We start from the raw sequence: 17,039 nt of genomic DNA on the forward strand, positions 1-17,039 counted from the left end.
TTGTAAATAAATTAGAAACTTGGTCTTAATAGTTGTAAATATTAATCCTGTCTCCCTTTGTTAAGCTACAAAATCTCAGTTTGCATATGTATAACATTATTATCTTTAACATAAATAGTTTGCTCTATGACAGGTTCTTCATGGCTGTCAATGTAATTAAAACTTCCTGGTGGATTTTTCAGCGGCAATTCAACAGGCAGCTTACAACGATGTCTAAAACAAAATATAATCAAATACTTAATAACCCAAGAATAACATTTACAGAAAAGACTTAAATTGAGAATACAACAATTGGATAATTGAAAGATAGATTAAAATTCTTCCAAATGAGTTTGTTTTAATTATGAATTAGGGATAAGATGGATATCTAGTTAAAAAGATCATGTAGGTACTCTTTCTTGTGAACTTAACTACGAACATTTACTCTGTATTTGAGTTGGCTAAATATTTGTCTCTAGTGTTATAGTACATACATTATTTTTCATTATTTCTATTATTAGTTACTTCGCCCTTTGCTGGAAGATTTTGAAGTTTTACTGAAATTGATAACCTAATAGATTCAGCGGTTTGCGAGATATTTGTACAAACAAAGACACACTATGATTAATCACTTTTTTAAATTTTTATAGAAAAAACTGTGGATAAATCTAATTGTTTTAACTCTAACTAGCGGATAAGCCCCTAGAGGCCTCTAGTGGCACTTTAAATGTTTTTTTTAAATTTAAAATATGTCTATGTTGCGTTTGACGTTTATGTTTGCATTGAACTCTCTTTCTAAAATCAAGAAACGTAACAAAAATTTCGATTTTTTGTGATTTCTCTTGGGAGAATGGTGGTACTCTCCCCCAAAATAGTTAAAAACCTTCCCGGGACCTATGAGAATATACCCTGTTAAGAAGAACCCGATCGGTTCAACGGTTAGCGAAATCCTTTGGTACAGACACACAGACAAACAGACAGACAAGCAGACAAACATCCTGTCACTTTTAGTATAAGTACAATACTTACTTTTCTAGTTGAACTTTTGAGTTGCAAGGTTTTCCACATTCTGAGCACATAAACTTTACTTCACCTAAAATAAGGACATTTGTGTTGAATTATCATTCAAAAGAAATAAATCAAACATGTGAAAACAGGTAGGTAAGTTTGCTAGAAAATCTACAAATTTGAATATATTATTAGAGATCATTTGTAATTTGTAATTTTGTAGTTGAACACAATTGCATTGCAAAGACTAACAATTTTTTGATGACTTGTAAAGTAGATTCGCTACAGAATATAAGAAACTATATTTTGTTTTGATTCTTAAATGTATTCTATTACATATAGTAGTAAGCTTTTTTTGTCTGTAGCGAAGGATCTCGCTAACCGCTGAACCAATATAGTTCTTCTTTACAGTGAGGCTCCTTAAAGGTCTAAGTAAGGTTATGAAGAACAAAAATTTGTGGGGGGGGGGGGGGTATGTCAACCCTCCTATTAAAAGATTACCTCCCCCAAAAACTTTTTCTTTTTACAACTCAAATTTTAAATAAGTGGGGGGTCGATTTCTCCGCCCCCCCCCCCCCCCCTCCATCCAAAGTGGCTATATAGGCTTCTAGGGGTTTATCAACTATAACGTACCTGTATGTAATTTCATGTGTGTCTTGAGGTTGGAAGCTTGTCCAAAGTATTTATGGCAATATGTACACTGATGTTCTTTCTCTCCAGTATGGATTTTTAGATGTGCCTTTAAACCAGAACTAAAATAAAGAACAAAATAAAATCATGGATATTATGGTAAAATAATGGAATTTTATAAGGCAAGCAAATATTGTTGGGTGCACTTTTTTCATTAAAAAAGGATTATTTCCCGAGTTTGCTGTGTTTTGAGGGAAGCCGCCTTGCTTTTTTTAGTAGCGAAGCTACTCTATGATTCACGTTGTCTGTCCGTCAGTCAGTCCGTCAGTCCGTAACGCTATGGGGGAAACGTGATTTTCACGGCTCCTATTCAAGATAGACAGCTGCAATTTTTAGTGAATATTCTCATGACATATGCCCATCTAATCTATACATTGTTTTGTCGATTCCAGATTTTCAAGTTTTCGTGATTTTCTCAACTCCTTTTCAAGATGCAGGGCTGAAATTTTCAGGGAATAATTAATTTTATATTCTACATATTTTCTCCAATTTCTTTGGAGTTTTGTTAAGATTTGTCTATTAATTGGGGTGCTAGATCTATTCCTAGATTCTTAGGTTTTCATGGTTTTCTAGATTCCTATTCAGGATTTACGGCTGGAATTATCAGGGATTAAATATGCTCATATTCTACATATTTCCTTCAAGTTTCATTAAGATTTGTCTATTAATTGCGGTAATAGATCGATTCCTAGATTTTCAAATTTTTATGATTATAAGGTTGTGTGATTTTAAAGGTTTGATGATTTCCATATTTTACCAAGATTAATGTTTATTGTATGACACTGCTTTATAGTAATTTTTTCCCGATATCCATTCATAATTTTTAAGCTTCGCTACTTATAGATGTTGTCATCCTTGTTTTGTTAAGTCGTGACATATATAATAAATTTCAAAAGCTTAAGTAAGTTAAACTAATATAGGTAACTAATCTTTTTCTAAACAGTTTAATTACATTTTTTACCTATGAGTAAATCTTTTTTGACATTGTTGACATTCATGTGGCTTCTCCCCAGAGTGAACATTTTCATGTTCTTTCAGATGGGACTTTTGATAAAATTTCTTGTCACAAGAACTACAAGAGTATTTAAAATTTCCAGTGTGTGTCCTTTCATGATGGTTTACATGTCCAACCTGCAAAAATAAAAATAAATAAAGCAAGCGCACTTATTAAATAATAGATTTTCCTTTTCATGTCTATAAACAATTGAACCTGTTTGAATTTCTTGTCACAAAAAGAACACTTGAATGGGTATTCACCAGGATAAATAGTACCTAGAAAACAAATTCATATATTCCTTGAAAAAAATCTTACTAGGTACCTACGTAAAATTTTTTTTTAAATAAAATTAATTGAATATATCCCTTTTTCTAAACTATATTAAGTAGGTATGTTGGTTAAGTATATTACTTTATCAATATTTATGTACCTTTATAATATTTTTTGGTTTTTCCTTCTTTAGTAACCTTTGTATTGGTTGATTTATTTTCTGGTAATATTTCTTCTTTCAAGAGAGATTCATTAAGCTCTTCTTCATAATAATTGTCAAAATCAAGACTGTCCTTTGCGCCATAATGCTGCTCAGTTTGTTGTGTGACTTGATTGTTTTTCAGTCGAGAAAGGGCCAGCAAAGAATTTATCTAAGAAAACAAATTAAATCATATTAAATAATTTTCACAAAAGTAATTAGGTAGGTAGGTAGGTATATAAAATGATAAAAGATATGTAGATGTTATAAATTAAGTACCTCTTTTTCAGTGTAGTCTGGTAGAAAAATTGTATTTGTGGCAAACAGATTGAAATGAGAAACAGTTTCTAATTCAGGAAAAGCTATTCCGATCTAAAAATAAAATACTATGCACTTATGATTAAAGATTTAAAACTGTTTTTTTTTGTGAAAAATATAACATATATGAAATATAGATTACTTACAATGAATTTTATATTCTAAAAAAAAGTATTCAGTTTACCATAAACTTTGGAAGCATGATTGTTTCTCCATTTTGACAAATAATCTTTGTATCCAGAAAGCTTTCTTTCAGTTCATCATCCTATTATAAAAGCTGTATTGATTAAATTTGATAGATAATTTTCATTTACAGCCATTATATAAAGGTAGTAGAACCAAATAGAGTCCTGCAATCTTAGGTAAAGTTTCATTAGGACAGTAACGTCAATTGGAAAAAAATTGCCCTGGACCAATACCAAGGTTCCCCAATATTAAACATATTATCATTGCCGTTTTCTAGATCTTATTGTGACAAAACCAAATACTAAAGTTACTTTGCTTGAAATTACATTTATAGTGAATTAAAGTAAGCCATTTAAGATGTCTATATGCTTCGGTTCTTAACTTGTTTAGACTTAACATAATATACTTGTTAACTGATAAATCATTGACTGTATTTCCTAAGTTGGTTAAAATACCTTCCCTTCAAGAAGGGAGCTACTACTTTTATCACCCTCTTATCGCATATGGATGAAAGAAAACTGATACTTTAAAAGCTAAAAAAGATTTAATTTACTACGGGATTAAGAGATCGAGCCCTCCTTAAGGAAGTGAAAACATATTTTCATTCAAAATTAGAAAGAAGGGAGGGGGGTTACCGTGGTTCATTTACAATTTAATTATTAGTGAAATCACTAAAACCCTTACGTACCTGTGTCAATGATCCTAACAGGCTGTAACTTGGATTTGAAATATTTACAAAAGACACCATTTTACATAATCTTATTCTAAAAATTATTTATTTTTTACTTCTAAATTTAACACAATTAAGAGCTAGAGAGATGGATCTTTTTTTAGTTCATCGAAGTATACAATTACATTTATATATTTTTATTTAAACTGGAGAAAAATATGGAGACATAACAGTTTTTCTATATTTTAAATCATTATCTTTACTTAATATATATAATTGAGGTTCAATGTGTTTTAAATAAACTCTAAAATTCCGGTTGTGGCAAGTTTTTTTGTTTACATGAATTAATGCCGCGATATTCTGTGCTGTGTAAAAGTCGTCTTTCTCGTAATAATATTTTGGAATAAGGATTTTATTTTTGTAAAGCTGTTCAAATTTGTGGTTTGTTCGTATGCTTACCCATGTGAAAAAATAACTGAATCTGAGCTGAATCTTTAAATGTGTACCCATTTCCGTAGCCGTAGCCGTGGCTGTAGTCGTAGCCGTATTAATGTATAATGTTGATTTAAAGATCGCTATTAGGTTAGTTTTTGTACCTCTGGCTACGGCTACGACAACAGCTACACATTTAAAGATCCGGCTCTAAATTGATTATCACTGCTACTCTATAGTCAGGTCTGACTATACATTCCATCGATTTTCTATCTTTTTTTCAAAAAAAATATTGTACCTATTCAAAAATGGATAAAGGGAAAATTTTAGTAAGCTCGAAGAAACATTTTGTCAGAGTTTACGAATATCTCTCACAATATTCACGTATTTATTTTATTCAAAGAATGATATTGAGAACATTTCTTGTAATAAAAACAGATAAACCAAACTTTTTATCTAATACTCTATAAAATTTATTTATTCTATATCAACTTTTTATTTTCATTCTATATCAACTCCAAGCATATTCTTAAATTCTTCGAAATCAATTGTTCCATCTTCATTGATGTCTGCAGCTCTGAAAATAAAATAAAAAAATTTACTCTCTCAAACCACTCAACTATCTACCTTTTTATCTGTATGTCGTTTTCTCTTTCTCTAAATTATTTAATATTTTTCTCTACATGCATCTATCTCTTTTAACTATCTTTCTCTATCTATTTTAAAATAGTTTATACCTTTTTTTCTCATTTTTTCATTCCATATATGTATTTTTATTTCATCTAAATTTCCTTAATATCTATATTCTAAACATTAAAAAAAGGCCATATAGAAAAAACAAAAATAACGGGATTATTTTTTGGAAAGAAGGTAGCTACGAATTTTCATTTGGTAGTTTATAAATTAGATGTTGTATTTTGAGTTTTAAAAATTTAATACGGAATTGATACAACACATTAACCCTAATATATGTACAATACAACACAGTACAAATATATCACTACATAATAGTATCCAAAGAACTTGATAGAATGTTACCCAAGTGCAGATTAATTTATTTATTTTGAATTTTAATTAGCAATGAAATTTTCAAATAAAATTTTTACTCATTAATAAAAATGCAAATAATACAAACTAAAATCTGTCTGAGGGAAACCCAACGATAGCTTTCTGACAGTTCAAATTACCAAAGTAAAAGATAAAAAAATTTTGGGAGAGAAAAAACTTCATTGTAACAAAGGCCATTAATATATAGGTTTATAAAAAGTTATGTTTTTTACTTTAAACTAGCTACCTGAATTTGATTCTATACTTTATCTACACACACACACACAGCTTTTTCATTAGAATTTTATACGAACCACTGCGCTATCCCAAAACTGGTTTATTAGGCTAGAAATAGGCCTAGGCTTGAAATAGGCCTGAAATAATATTTTCCTACGTTTCCCATCCCTTATCCCTGGTTGAGCCACGGTCGCGGGTTAATGGGAGAGTGGTTATACCTTCCCTCAAAAAGGTTATTAGTCTTCCCAGAACCCATGAGAATCTACCCTGTTAAGGAGAACCCGATCGGTTCAGCGGTTAGCGAGATCCTCCGGTACAGACAAACAGACACACATCCTGTTACTTTATTATAAGGATTTGATTTTTTACTTTTATACGTACTTAATGATTTCATTTGCTTCCGACTCTGAGACTTGTATTGGTAGGTGAGTTAAAACATATCTAAATAAGGACAATTATGTTCATAAATAGCGCAGCTTTGACTAAGTTTTTAAATAAAGGGGTAGTTTCACGAAATGCATTTGAACTTAATTTAGTGAACCGTATATTTTTTCCTAGTTAATTGGTTTAACTATATTTATATGGGCTATATTTGAAAGAATTTCAATTTTCTACCACGTATTCTTTTTAAATATCAAGACTTAAAAATCGTCCTTTTGTGATAAATGCAATTTAAAAAGTCTTTTTTCAAGTCTTGCTATTTTAAAAACTACGTGGTAGAAAATTGAATTTCTTTCAAATATATGCTATATAAATGTAGTTTAACCCATTAACTAGGAAAAAATATGCGGTTCACTAAGTTAAGTTAAAATGCACTTCGTGAAACTACCCCTTTAGAATTCTTATCATCACAAACAAGTAGACCTAGCCTATAGAGTAACTTTGCTTCTAACATGGACAATAAAGACTTGAATTGAAAGGCTTGTAAAAAATGTATGTAAACAAGAGCTTACTATTGAGGCGTCAACAACCCCCTAAAATTGAATTGGAAAGGTCCGTTTTTCTCTTATTTTCACCACCTCAAGTTTGACTCGCCGAGCCCCATAACAAAACGTTTCTGTACACCTTATTGTAGAGTAGCTATGCTACAAATAATATTACTTGAGTTCTTCCACAGATATGTTGCCGATGTTATCTGGATCAAACCTACAAATTATCAGTTAGTTGTGTTTTATATGATGTTATGTTTGTCTGTCTGTAATGCACGCGTTTCATTCTGTTCCTTTTTAAAAGCGAAGCTTTTCTATAATTAAGGTCGGTCTGTCCGTACGTCCGTCCGTCCGTCCGAGACATATAGCTTTTTTTTATCAATTTAGGCATGTTAGAATTGTCCTATCGATTTCAAACTTTGCATGGTGATTCCTTTAGTAATTAGGTACGATTTAGAAAGCGTATTTTGAAAGGTGTAGCTTTTTAAAAGCGAAGCTTTTCTATAATTAGGGTCGGTCCGTCCGTACGTCCGTAACGGATAGCTTTTTTCGTTAATTTTGGCATGTTAGAATTGTCCTATCGATTTCAAATTTTGCATGGTGATTCCTTTAGTAGTTAGGTACGATTTAGAAAGCGTAGCAACTCTATAATCATCACCAAAATGTCCGTACGTCCATTTTAAACATGCTGATTTTTTTACTTTTTTAACAACAAATTTTTATGTGATCTAATCATCCGATTGATCTGATTTTTGGTATATTAATTCCTGGTACAACAAAGTATAATTTAATAAGCGAAGCAACTCTATAATCAAGTCCTAAAAATGTAAGTATGTCCATAAACATTATCCTGAATCAAGCAGTTTTTCAACAAATTTACTTACAATTTTGCTTTGACTCTTATACATTTATATTATGATTATTTAGTTATGACACTATACATGTGTTAATGTCCGTTTGTCCTACCGTTTCAGTGCTTCGCTTTTATGGATGTTGTCATCCTTGTTCTAATTAGGGTCAGTCTGTCCGTAGCAGTACGTCTGTCATGAACATTTAGCTCTTTTCGTTAATTTAAACAGGTTAGAATTGTCCCATCAATTTTAAACTTTGCATAATGATTCCTATAACAATTAGGTATGATATAGGAAGCGTAGCAACTCATTTATATTGTACATATGTTACCTTCTAAAGCATTCTTGTGCTTCGTTCATCCTATCCCCTTCGATTGTTAGGCGCCCCATAAACCTTAAAACAAAATTATGTATATTTATTTGTAATATAGATTTTAAAAATATTTGTTTAAATTTACATATTTTGTATGGTAAACTAACTTTTTGATAATGATTAAAGATTTAACATACATCATACTTTCATATTATCTTCTAGATTTACCAGAAGTATTATTAAACCTAAGGTTTGAAATCGATAAGAAGATTCTAACAAGCCTAGGTTAAAAATACATGTACAGACGTATGGACGCAAAGACACACCCTATATGTGGAAAAGCTTCATTTCATACAACAAGAATAATTGTTACTTTATAAATTCTTTGAATTCAATGACTCCACTTCCATCAACATCAACCTAAATTGGATTCTAGCTTAATATAAAATCCTGCAAAATGCTACTCTACAAATAGGATATGTTGTCACGTCGACTCTTACAAGCAGTAGCGTGCAGATAGTTTGATAGGGGAAGGCATTCCATCACTACTATAAGGGATATTTTTACACCCACTTTCCACAACCGCACGCCCATAGATAAAAATGTAAGCATCTGGTTTTGTTGTGTAGATTCCCATAACCATATTGAATGATATGTAGATTTGAAACATTTAAAGTCCGTTTTTATTTTTTTTGTAGCGAGGCTACTCTATAATTCGAAATTTCCGTCTGTCTGATAGAGATAAAAAGGGGAAAACATGATCTCAGCTCCTATAAAAGATAGAAGGCTGAAATTTCTTGTCAACATTCCCATTAATATGGAGCTTAATTAAGTATAAAACATCCGTAGCGGTCGGACTGCTTTTTAGCAGCTTTTATTTTTCACAACTGATTTTCTCGGCTCATGTAAAAGATTGAAGGCTGAAACTTCTTGTCAACATTTCCATCAATATAAAGCATTATTAAGAAATAACATTCATAGCGGTCAGACTGTTCTTAAGCAGCTTTTAAGCCGCTTTTACTTTTTACAACAGATTTTTTCTGCTCCTACAAAAGTTACACAACTGAAACGTCTTGCCAATTTTCCCTTCATTATGCACCATAATTAGATATAAATATTCTACTGTAGTCTGACTGCTTTTAAGCAGCATTTTAGCTGCTTTTGTATTTACAACTTTCAAAGACATAAACCTTATTTTTTAAGGTTTCGTGATTTTTAGTGTTTGCATATTCTCTTTCTTTCTTTTCTTTGTTATGATAACAGTTATTCTGCTGTACAACTCACTTTGTCCGTTTGTCTTTTTCATAATAGATTTTGTGCTTCGCTACTTATGGATGTTGCCATCCTTGTTTTTATTTTTGTATAGCATAATTACTTAATAATAAGTTAATTTGTCATATTTTAATTTATCTATTTATTAAATTTCTTTTCAGGTTAATTTCTTTTTTAGTAGCGAAGCTACTCTATAATTCGAAATGTCCGTCCGTCCGTCTGAGACAGAATAGGGGAAACGTAATTTTCTCGGCTCCTGTTTAAGATAGAAGGCTAAAATTTCTTGTCAACATTCCCATTAATATTGAGCAAAATTAAGTATAAAACATGGATGCCAGTCTTTTAGCAGGTTTTAGGCTATTTTTATATTTTTCTAATTTTTCTCCATATCATTTAATATCCGCGGAAAGCTGTCTGTTCCGTGGTCTTAGTCTGTCCTGTTGATGTTAGCTTACCTCGTTTATCATGTCATTAACTTCACTGTCAGAGGGATTTTGTCCCAGGGTTCTTAAAACTGTTGTCAACTCCTAGAAAATTGGTTTTTCTTCAGGTTAAATATCTCTGTTCGTCCGTGGTCTAAGGCTTTATTACGCGTTAGTTGGACACTGAAAGAAATTTTTTTCTGCCACTTAATTTTTTGAGGGTTGGAGATTCAGAAGGGAATTTTTATAGGACGATTTCTCTTCGGAGGTTGTGGAACCCTCCCCCAAAATAGTTATAAACCTTCCCAAGACCTATGAGAAGATACATTCTCAAGGAGAACCATAACAGATATCATGGTACTTTTATAAAAGGATTAATAATTACCCTATGATCAATAGTTCCACTTTTGTTTTTGTCAAATTCATTGAATGCCTCTTTGGCCAACCTAAAATAATACATATATGGATTATAAAAAAATGTTTCTAATCTTAATGGAAAGCATAGACGTCCAAGGGGGGGGATAAAGGGGTGATTACCCCCCCCCCCCTTAAATGAATTTACCCCCCCCCCCCAAATAAAAAAAATGCCTCTATAAAATAAAGATTACCCCCCAAAAAATTTTTATTTTCAAAATTTTACCCCCCCCCCCCTCCCAAATAAAAGAACTTGAACGCCCCTGATGGAAAGAACACAAAAATATGCTGTGGAGCCCTGCACCATACTGAACAAGTGAAACATTTTGCTATTTTTGAAGTTTTTCAAAGAATTTTAGACACAATGATAAAAATAAAATTTTGTTATTTATGATCTTCCTATAAGTCAAAAACATTTAAAACAATTTGAAACTGACCTTAACAGATTTTCATCTAATTGAAGTTTTGCAGAAGTGTCTTCCATTTTCAGAGGAAAACTAAGAACATGTATATTTAATATCAGGGCCCTGGGGTAGAGGGGTGTCAATACCCCCGTTAAAAATTTAACTTGGTACGGCATGTCTACCTCTTTTTTCACTCCATATTGGTTTCACACCTCCCTGGTGAATTGCTGTGCACGCCACTAATTATACTATATGAAATCCCTGCTTAAATTCAAACTACATTAACAAGAATAACAACATCCATCAATCTTAGCTCTAAAGTAAGAATGAAGGATACACGAACATTAGTGTCAGAACTTAATAAGCAGAACATTAATTTGTAGGTTAAACAAAATCGAAAATAAATTTGTTGTAAAATACCGGCGAGTGTATTAAGAAGGACATATTTTTATTTTTAGGATTTATTCATACAGATGATTTGCTTAATCTTATAATAATGGACCTTGATGTCCAAGGAATCATGCAAAAATCAGATGAAGAGGATTATTATTTCAAAATATATTGTAAAAAAAGTTAAAATCATGTTTTAAATTGACATACGTACTTTCTTGTAACGGTCGTACCTAACTGTTAAAGGAATCATCAAGCAAAGTTTGATATCAAAACAGGTATAAATCAACGAAAAGAGCTGTTTTAGACGGACGTTCCGACACTGATTATAGAAAACTTCGCTTTTAAAAATCACTCCCTGACTTTTTAACACAAAATTTCTTTTTCTTCCCCCTAACCCATTATTGGAATAGAAAAAGAGTTTAAATTTGAATAGATCAAAATTTAGATATTAGTGATCCCATTTCAACAGTGACATTATCAACAAAATTCATCTGCAAAAAGTTCAAACTTATAAATGTGAAGCTTTTCTTTAATTTTCTTCTCCGTTCTCCTTTCTTTAAATTGTCTTAGATGAGTTGCCATACTATTAGAGTAAAACACTAGAGGGGGACCCAAGGACCTTGTGCCAACTCTCAATTGGGTCTTTAAAAATCAACCAATAGTGTCGGAAATATTGATACAGTTAAGTAGCAGAAAACAATTTTCTAGCAGACGAAAAAGGTCCTTGGAAAAGGGGGCAGGTAGTTATCTGTATATACATCTCTACTATAGATCTATTGTAATGCTTATACTTTTGATACTTTTCTCCTAAAACTTAAATCGTATGGGTCATTAGGTATGTCATTTAAGAGAGAAAAACATATGTAGAAATAGGTAAAAATAAGCAAGGATTGTTTAAGTTATCCTCTACGTGTAATAGAGTACTGACATAACAAAAAACATAACAAAAGTAAAAATGTTCGTTTGTCCTAGCTAAAAGGAAGGTTTAACTTATTTAGGGGAGGTTATCTCAACCCTCAAGGGAAATCGCCCAAATCTATTGTCTCTTTATATTAATGCTTCAAGACTTCTTGAGGAAGGGTGTTTTCACTTGGAAGAGTGGAAGTAAATACAAAGCCCTCAAATAGTTATTAACCTTCAAGAAACCTCTCTGCAAAGGAGAACCATTAGGTTAAGAGGTTAGCGAGATTTTAGGCTACAGAGTAACAGACGTCCAGATACTTTTCTAAAAGGATTATTAACTCACCTTTAATTGTAAGTTCTATATATATTCCCTTGGTCCTTCTGTGCTAAGAAGTATTAGAAGACTAAAATATACTTATTGGCACCAAACATCATTCAAGCCATATTTGGTTGACAATCAATTCCACAAAAGAATTATTAGTCCAGCTGCTCCATATTGTGTCATATATATTCAATGTTTTTTACAACGCCAGTTAGGTTTTTGTTTACTCTCTAATATACCTCTATATACCTCTATATTTTTTTTCATTATAATTGTGTATAATACTTTAAAAGAAGACTCATTATTAGGATTATTTGCTACTATCTTGAGCACTGTAGTCGAATTAGCAAAAGCTATCAGAACCAAATATTCCTAATTACCATATATAGATATGATAAATTTTGCGGATTTTGACATTAATTTTATCAACCTACATTACCAAAATAATCACAATTTAATGAACACCGTGTCTATCTTTACACTAATAAGGACAAGAAATCGCACAATTTAGCATAGAATGTGATATTTGCAGAAGCATCTATTTTTTTCCGCTAAAATAACTTTTGCGGTAGAGATGGACCACCGTCAAACTAACCGTAGAATCTGAAAGAAGACAGAGAGAGATGGGACCATTGGCTGTTTATTACACCTGTCTCCAAAGTTTTACAATAACATGTGAAATAATTGGCTTAACAACTTTAGGGACTTTTTGAATTTGATTGGTTGTTTCGTTAAGTTGAGTGCTCAAAAGCTTCAACAAATTATCCCTGTAAACCAATTTATCGACTATTGCATTATCCCTTTAGATCCCTAAACTTAAGGACAGTAATACGGAAAAAGATTGATTTCACTAGTAGTGTTGTAGGGAAAGGATTCATATGATCTAAAATATAAAACTTATCAAGTCCGTCTGTTTGTCTGTTACGCATATTCCTTCAATCTCATTTACTTTTGTTTGTTTAATTACGAGCGTTGTGACAGTAAACTGGCGGTTTCCATCAAAAATGTCTTGCCAAGCACCTCCGGCCCCCCTACCACAAAATTTGAAAAAAATTTGGTGGTAGTTTTTCATTTGTTTTTTGTTTACTTCTTTAAGTCAGGGTAGTGGGGCAGCCCCAGAGGGTTACCCCCCCCCCCCCCCACCCCTTGAGGTGGATAGGCATAGAAAAAAGTGAAAGCACAAAAATAGTGTTAATTCGTATTAAATCACTTTATAATATTAAATTTCATAATAAAATAAAGGGGGGGGGGGGGGGGGATTTGTTTCATACACCGCCATATCCTTTAATCCATGATAAATTAATTGAGTAAGAGTTTGATAAAGCAAATAAAATATTTTTAAAAATGTTTTTTTTTATATTTGTATAATTTCAAACTTTTAACAGCAAGGTACAAAATTTTTATAATAAACAAATTTGTAGCTTCTCCACGATTAAAATACCTCCGATTTTTCATATAGATTTCTAAAATAATAATTTCATAATAGGAGTTTGTTGGTGTATATTGGTTTCTCGTAGCTTAGGTGGTTTTCATACATTTCAGCAGAAAAAAAGTAAAGATGTATGTAACCAAATTTTTAAAACAGTTTTTTTTCAAAATCTAAATATGTCTAAAAAAATTTTAGAATTATTTTTTTAGAAAATATTATTATAACTATTATGATAAAAAAATTATTGTTATTTTATGGGAACACCCACACGGGAACACTTAGGTTTACCTTAACCCTTTCCATGACAAGCAATATTTTAATGACCAATTGTAGTCTTACATGTTATGTGCCTTCTGATTAGGGTTAAGTTTAGAAAAAAACAAGGACAATTAATGTCTCGTGTAGCGTTTCTGTAAATGATCTTTTACAATTAATAAACATAAAGAAAGTGTATAATAGTATAAACAACCATTTTTAGTTAGAAAGAATTAAAAGAAAAAAAATTCGGCTATCCTATCCCTGTATCCTGGTTGTAATATCAGGGAGGGAGGGGACAATGGGTAGTTTATTATAGTATTCTAGTCCCCAAAGTCTAAAATTAGCGGTTTCTTTTTCATTGGCTTAACAACCTTGGGGTCTTTTATTGAATTTAAATTGGTTAATATATTAAGTTGTGTGACAAAACGTTTCAGCCACTGATTGTAATCTACAAAAGGGGTAATTTTGTGTATCATCAATGGGGATGTGGATGAATTTAGATCCTTGTTGCAATGTAGTCGCGTAACGGTCAACTGAACTTGAGTTTCCGATTGTGTAAATAGTTTCCTCATCATATCTAAGCTTTAAACTTCTAAAAAAATCTAAATTTTTATTTTTATTGGGAAGTTTAAAGCTTTTTTAGCTAATAGTAAATATTGAGATGGGACAAGGAAAATATGTACACAATCGGAAACTCAAATTCAGTTGACCCGCCTAACAGAAAAAAATGAGGGAAGGGGCTAGCGCACAGTTTATTAGCACCCATTACTGCATTACTGACCATACACTAAGAAAGGTGAACCAAGGGAAAGTTTAATTATGTGGAAATGTAACTAAGTCGTTTCAAACTTTCAGTTTGTTTGAAAACACTGAATAGTTTAAATTTTGTGAGGTTAACTATTTAGAGCAGCCATTCTTATAGATCTTGGTTGTTAACTTTAACAGTTTCCTGTTTTATTGATACATTTTAAAATTGTGATTTATTGAAATATAATAAACTAGCGGCAACACCCCACTCTAGGCCTCTAGGGGCACTTGAGGGAAGGGAGAGAAGTCAACCATTTTTCCAAAAGTGATTTCTCTTGGGAAGGTGGAAGTACCTTCACAAAACTTTCCCTAGAACTATAAGAAGCTTCACTGTAAAGGAGAACCCTTTCGATAAAGCAGTTTGGAAGATCCTTCGGTTTAAACACACAGACAGACATCCTGTTACTTTTTTGCAAGAATTGTCTAATCAAAGTGCTAATTATAGTGATTCAATGATATGAAACATAACTTAAGATAGTTCTATTTAGAAGGCCATATTCTTTTTACTTCGCTGCTTATGCATATTGTCATTTTTGTTTTGTTATATTTCAGAGCAAAAAAATGGATAGAACTATGCTAAAAGATGGTTCAAAATATATAACATTTATTAAGCGAAGATTATTTAGTCCAGTTTTACTGAAAACTGTTAGTTTAATGATAGTTTTGATATTTTTTGCAATGTTATCATTACAAATTGAAGAAATAAAAGGTAAATTTTACATGAATAATTATATTTTTACAACGTGGTTACTTTATAATTGGGATATATTCTGACGACTGTCAAAACATTTCTTTTTAAAATCCAGATGCATGCAGAAGGGGGTGTAAAAGTAAGTGTCTTTTCCCCTACACTCATCTACACCCCCTTCCTGACAAGGGTCTAACTCTACACACCCCATAAAACCGGTAAGGGTAAAACTCTGCGCACGCCACTAATTATCTAACTTGGTGAGTTGCAGCACAGTATTGTATAATAACTTAATTTTCCTATGTAAAATATTGTGGACTAAAGAAATGTGTGTGCCCCTATTTGTAATCAGCAAAGCCACTCTATAATTAGAAATGTCTGTAAGGGAAGGGTGATTCTCACTGCTGCTTTGTCAAATAAACAGCTGAATTTTATTTAAAAATGCAATTTACTCGGCATCTATTGAAGATAGATATATATAGTTTTCATCCTTGTATTTTATTTAGTGAATGATATAAGCAATAACTATGGAGTTGATTGTGCTGAACACAACAGACTTGTAAAGGTACGTTGTCTGACAGATAAGGTGGATTATAGAGTAGCTATTGAAAAAAAAGTAGATAAATCTTTATATATAAGTATTGGGATGCCTTTCTATGCGTCTGTCTGTTGCAAAGTATTTCGCAAACTGCGTAACCGATAGGTTTCTCCTTTATAGTGAAGCTTCTTTTGGATCCAGAAAATTTTGCAATCATTTTGGGTTAAATTACCTCCAAATTCCCAGTAGAAATCGCACCTATGTAAATTACCCCCCCACCAATTTTTTTTATTTAAAACTGTCTTGAAAAGTTGATAGTAAAGAGGTTCTAACTACTTTAAAATCAAAGCAAAACATTTTGGTTTTAATAAGATGAAGTAAAAGTTATAAATGTACAAAGTTTCTTTTTATTTTCTCAATAGTCAAATAAGATCAGTTTTTATTTAAACAAGGATGTCAACATTTATAAGTAGCGATGCAGATACATATAAAAATATATCAACAATGATTAAGAGTAAATAGAGGAATAATCTCAAAAGTAGCTACATACTTAGAAAAACTATAAGAGTTATTTATCGCATGAATTATAGGCAGCTTTCCGCGGACAGTAAAATTAAAATTATAAGATTAATTAGTTTTGTTAACCCTGAGTCGGCGAAGGCTTTGGCTAACAAAACTGGTTTTAATATTGTCATCTTTATGTAATTGTTCGTAGAAAGTAGTGTATAAAACGATACGATACATGATTTTTCAGTATAGCTAGGAACCAATTTTATTTCAGTGGATATTCATTGGTTTTAAAGCACTTTTAGTAGTAGTTGTAAGCCAGTGCGCGTTTTAATTCATGTTCTCATTCTTTTATATTTTTTTAGTTCCGGAAAAATGACGAAGAATTATATGGAAAATTCAAAGATGAAGTGATCAAAGGAAAATAAACATTTCAAACATTTTTCTTCTGGAATAGTTAATTATCGCATCGTATTATAAACAGTATTCCGCTTATATAAAAATATACAATTATAAGAATAATTACGAGTTGCCTAAGGCACGGGCTAACAAAACT

At 31.6% G+C, this 17,039-nt stretch overlaps 2 protein-coding genes and 1 long non-coding RNA gene across 3 annotated transcripts; 1 reads left to right on the plus strand and 2 right to left on the minus strand.

Annotated features, from left to right (window-relative positions):
• Positions 1 to 55: 55 nt before the first annotated feature.
• Positions 56 to 4,411, minus strand: LOC145315003 (uncharacterized). The gene is made up of 9 exons (XM_080155073.1): positions 4,336 to 4,411; positions 3,646 to 3,726; positions 3,423 to 3,515; positions 3,105 to 3,315; positions 2,888 to 2,949; positions 2,639 to 2,808; positions 1,621 to 1,739; positions 1,009 to 1,072; positions 56 to 213 (listed from the first exon to the last, which is right to left on the minus strand). Exons 1-9 carry the CDS (start codon positions 4,393 to 4,395, stop codon positions 66 to 68), a joined length of 1,008 nt encoding a protein of 335 aa, XP_080011199.1. The 5' UTR covers positions 4,396 to 4,411; the 3' UTR covers positions 56 to 65.
• A 719-nt stretch (positions 4,412 to 5,130) lies between these two features.
• On the minus strand, positions 5,131 to 12,340 carry LOC145315297 (neo-calmodulin-like). The gene is made up of 9 exons (XM_080155319.1): positions 12,278 to 12,340; positions 10,672 to 10,731; positions 10,206 to 10,266; positions 9,854 to 9,925; positions 8,500 to 8,546; positions 8,145 to 8,207; positions 7,135 to 7,179; positions 6,415 to 6,474; positions 5,131 to 5,326 (listed from the first exon to the last, which is right to left on the minus strand). The coding sequence occupies exons 2-9, from the start codon at positions 10,716 to 10,718 to the stop codon at positions 5,251 to 5,253; spliced, it is 471 nt and encodes a 156-aa protein (XP_080011445.1). The 5' UTR covers positions 10,719 to 10,731; positions 12,278 to 12,340; the 3' UTR covers positions 5,131 to 5,250.
• Positions 12,341 to 15,306: 2,966 nt separating this feature from the next.
• LOC145315298 (uncharacterized) lies at positions 15,307 to 16,903 on the plus strand. Its single transcript, XR_013878015.1, has 3 exons — positions 15,307 to 15,459; positions 15,945 to 16,003; positions 16,849 to 16,903. It is a non-coding gene; the product is annotated as an uncharacterized LOC145315298 (long non-coding RNA).
• Positions 16,904 to 17,039: the final 136 nt, after the last annotated feature.

The sequence above is a fragment of the Acartia tonsa genome, chromosome 3, assembly GCF_053477335.1.
Source record: "Acartia tonsa isolate MP-2025a chromosome 3, ASM5347733v1, whole genome shotgun sequence".
Classification (NCBI taxonomy): Eukaryota; Metazoa; Arthropoda; class Copepoda; order Calanoida; family Acartiidae; genus Acartia; species Acartia tonsa.

Bases quoted from the DNA above. Each gene is read 5' to 3' on its own strand.
- LOC145315297 (XM_080155319.1), bottom strand. From the start codon at position 10,718: ATGGAAGACACTTCTGCAAAACTTCAATTAGATGAAAATCTGTTAAG. The intron at 9,926-10,205 runs GTAATTATTAAT...CCAATTTTCTAG, and splicing joins GTGGAACTATTGATCATAGG to GAGTTGACAACAGTTTTAAG. The intron at 8,547-9,853 runs GTAAGCTAACAT...AATCCAATTTAG, and splicing joins TTAATGACATGATAAACGAG to GTTGATGTTGATGGAAGTGG.
- LOC145315003 (XM_080155073.1), bottom strand. From the start codon at position 4,395: ATGGTGTCTTTTGTAAATATTTCAAATCCAAGTTACAGCCTGTTAGGA. The intron at 3,516-3,645 runs GTAAACTGAATA...TTTTATTTTTAG, and splicing joins TCATGCTTCCAAAGTTTATG to ATCGGAATAGCTTTTCCTGA. The intron at 1,740-2,638 runs GTAAAAAATGTA...TCTTTATTTTAG, and splicing joins CAAAAAAGATTTACTCATAG to TTCTGGTTTAAAGGCACATC.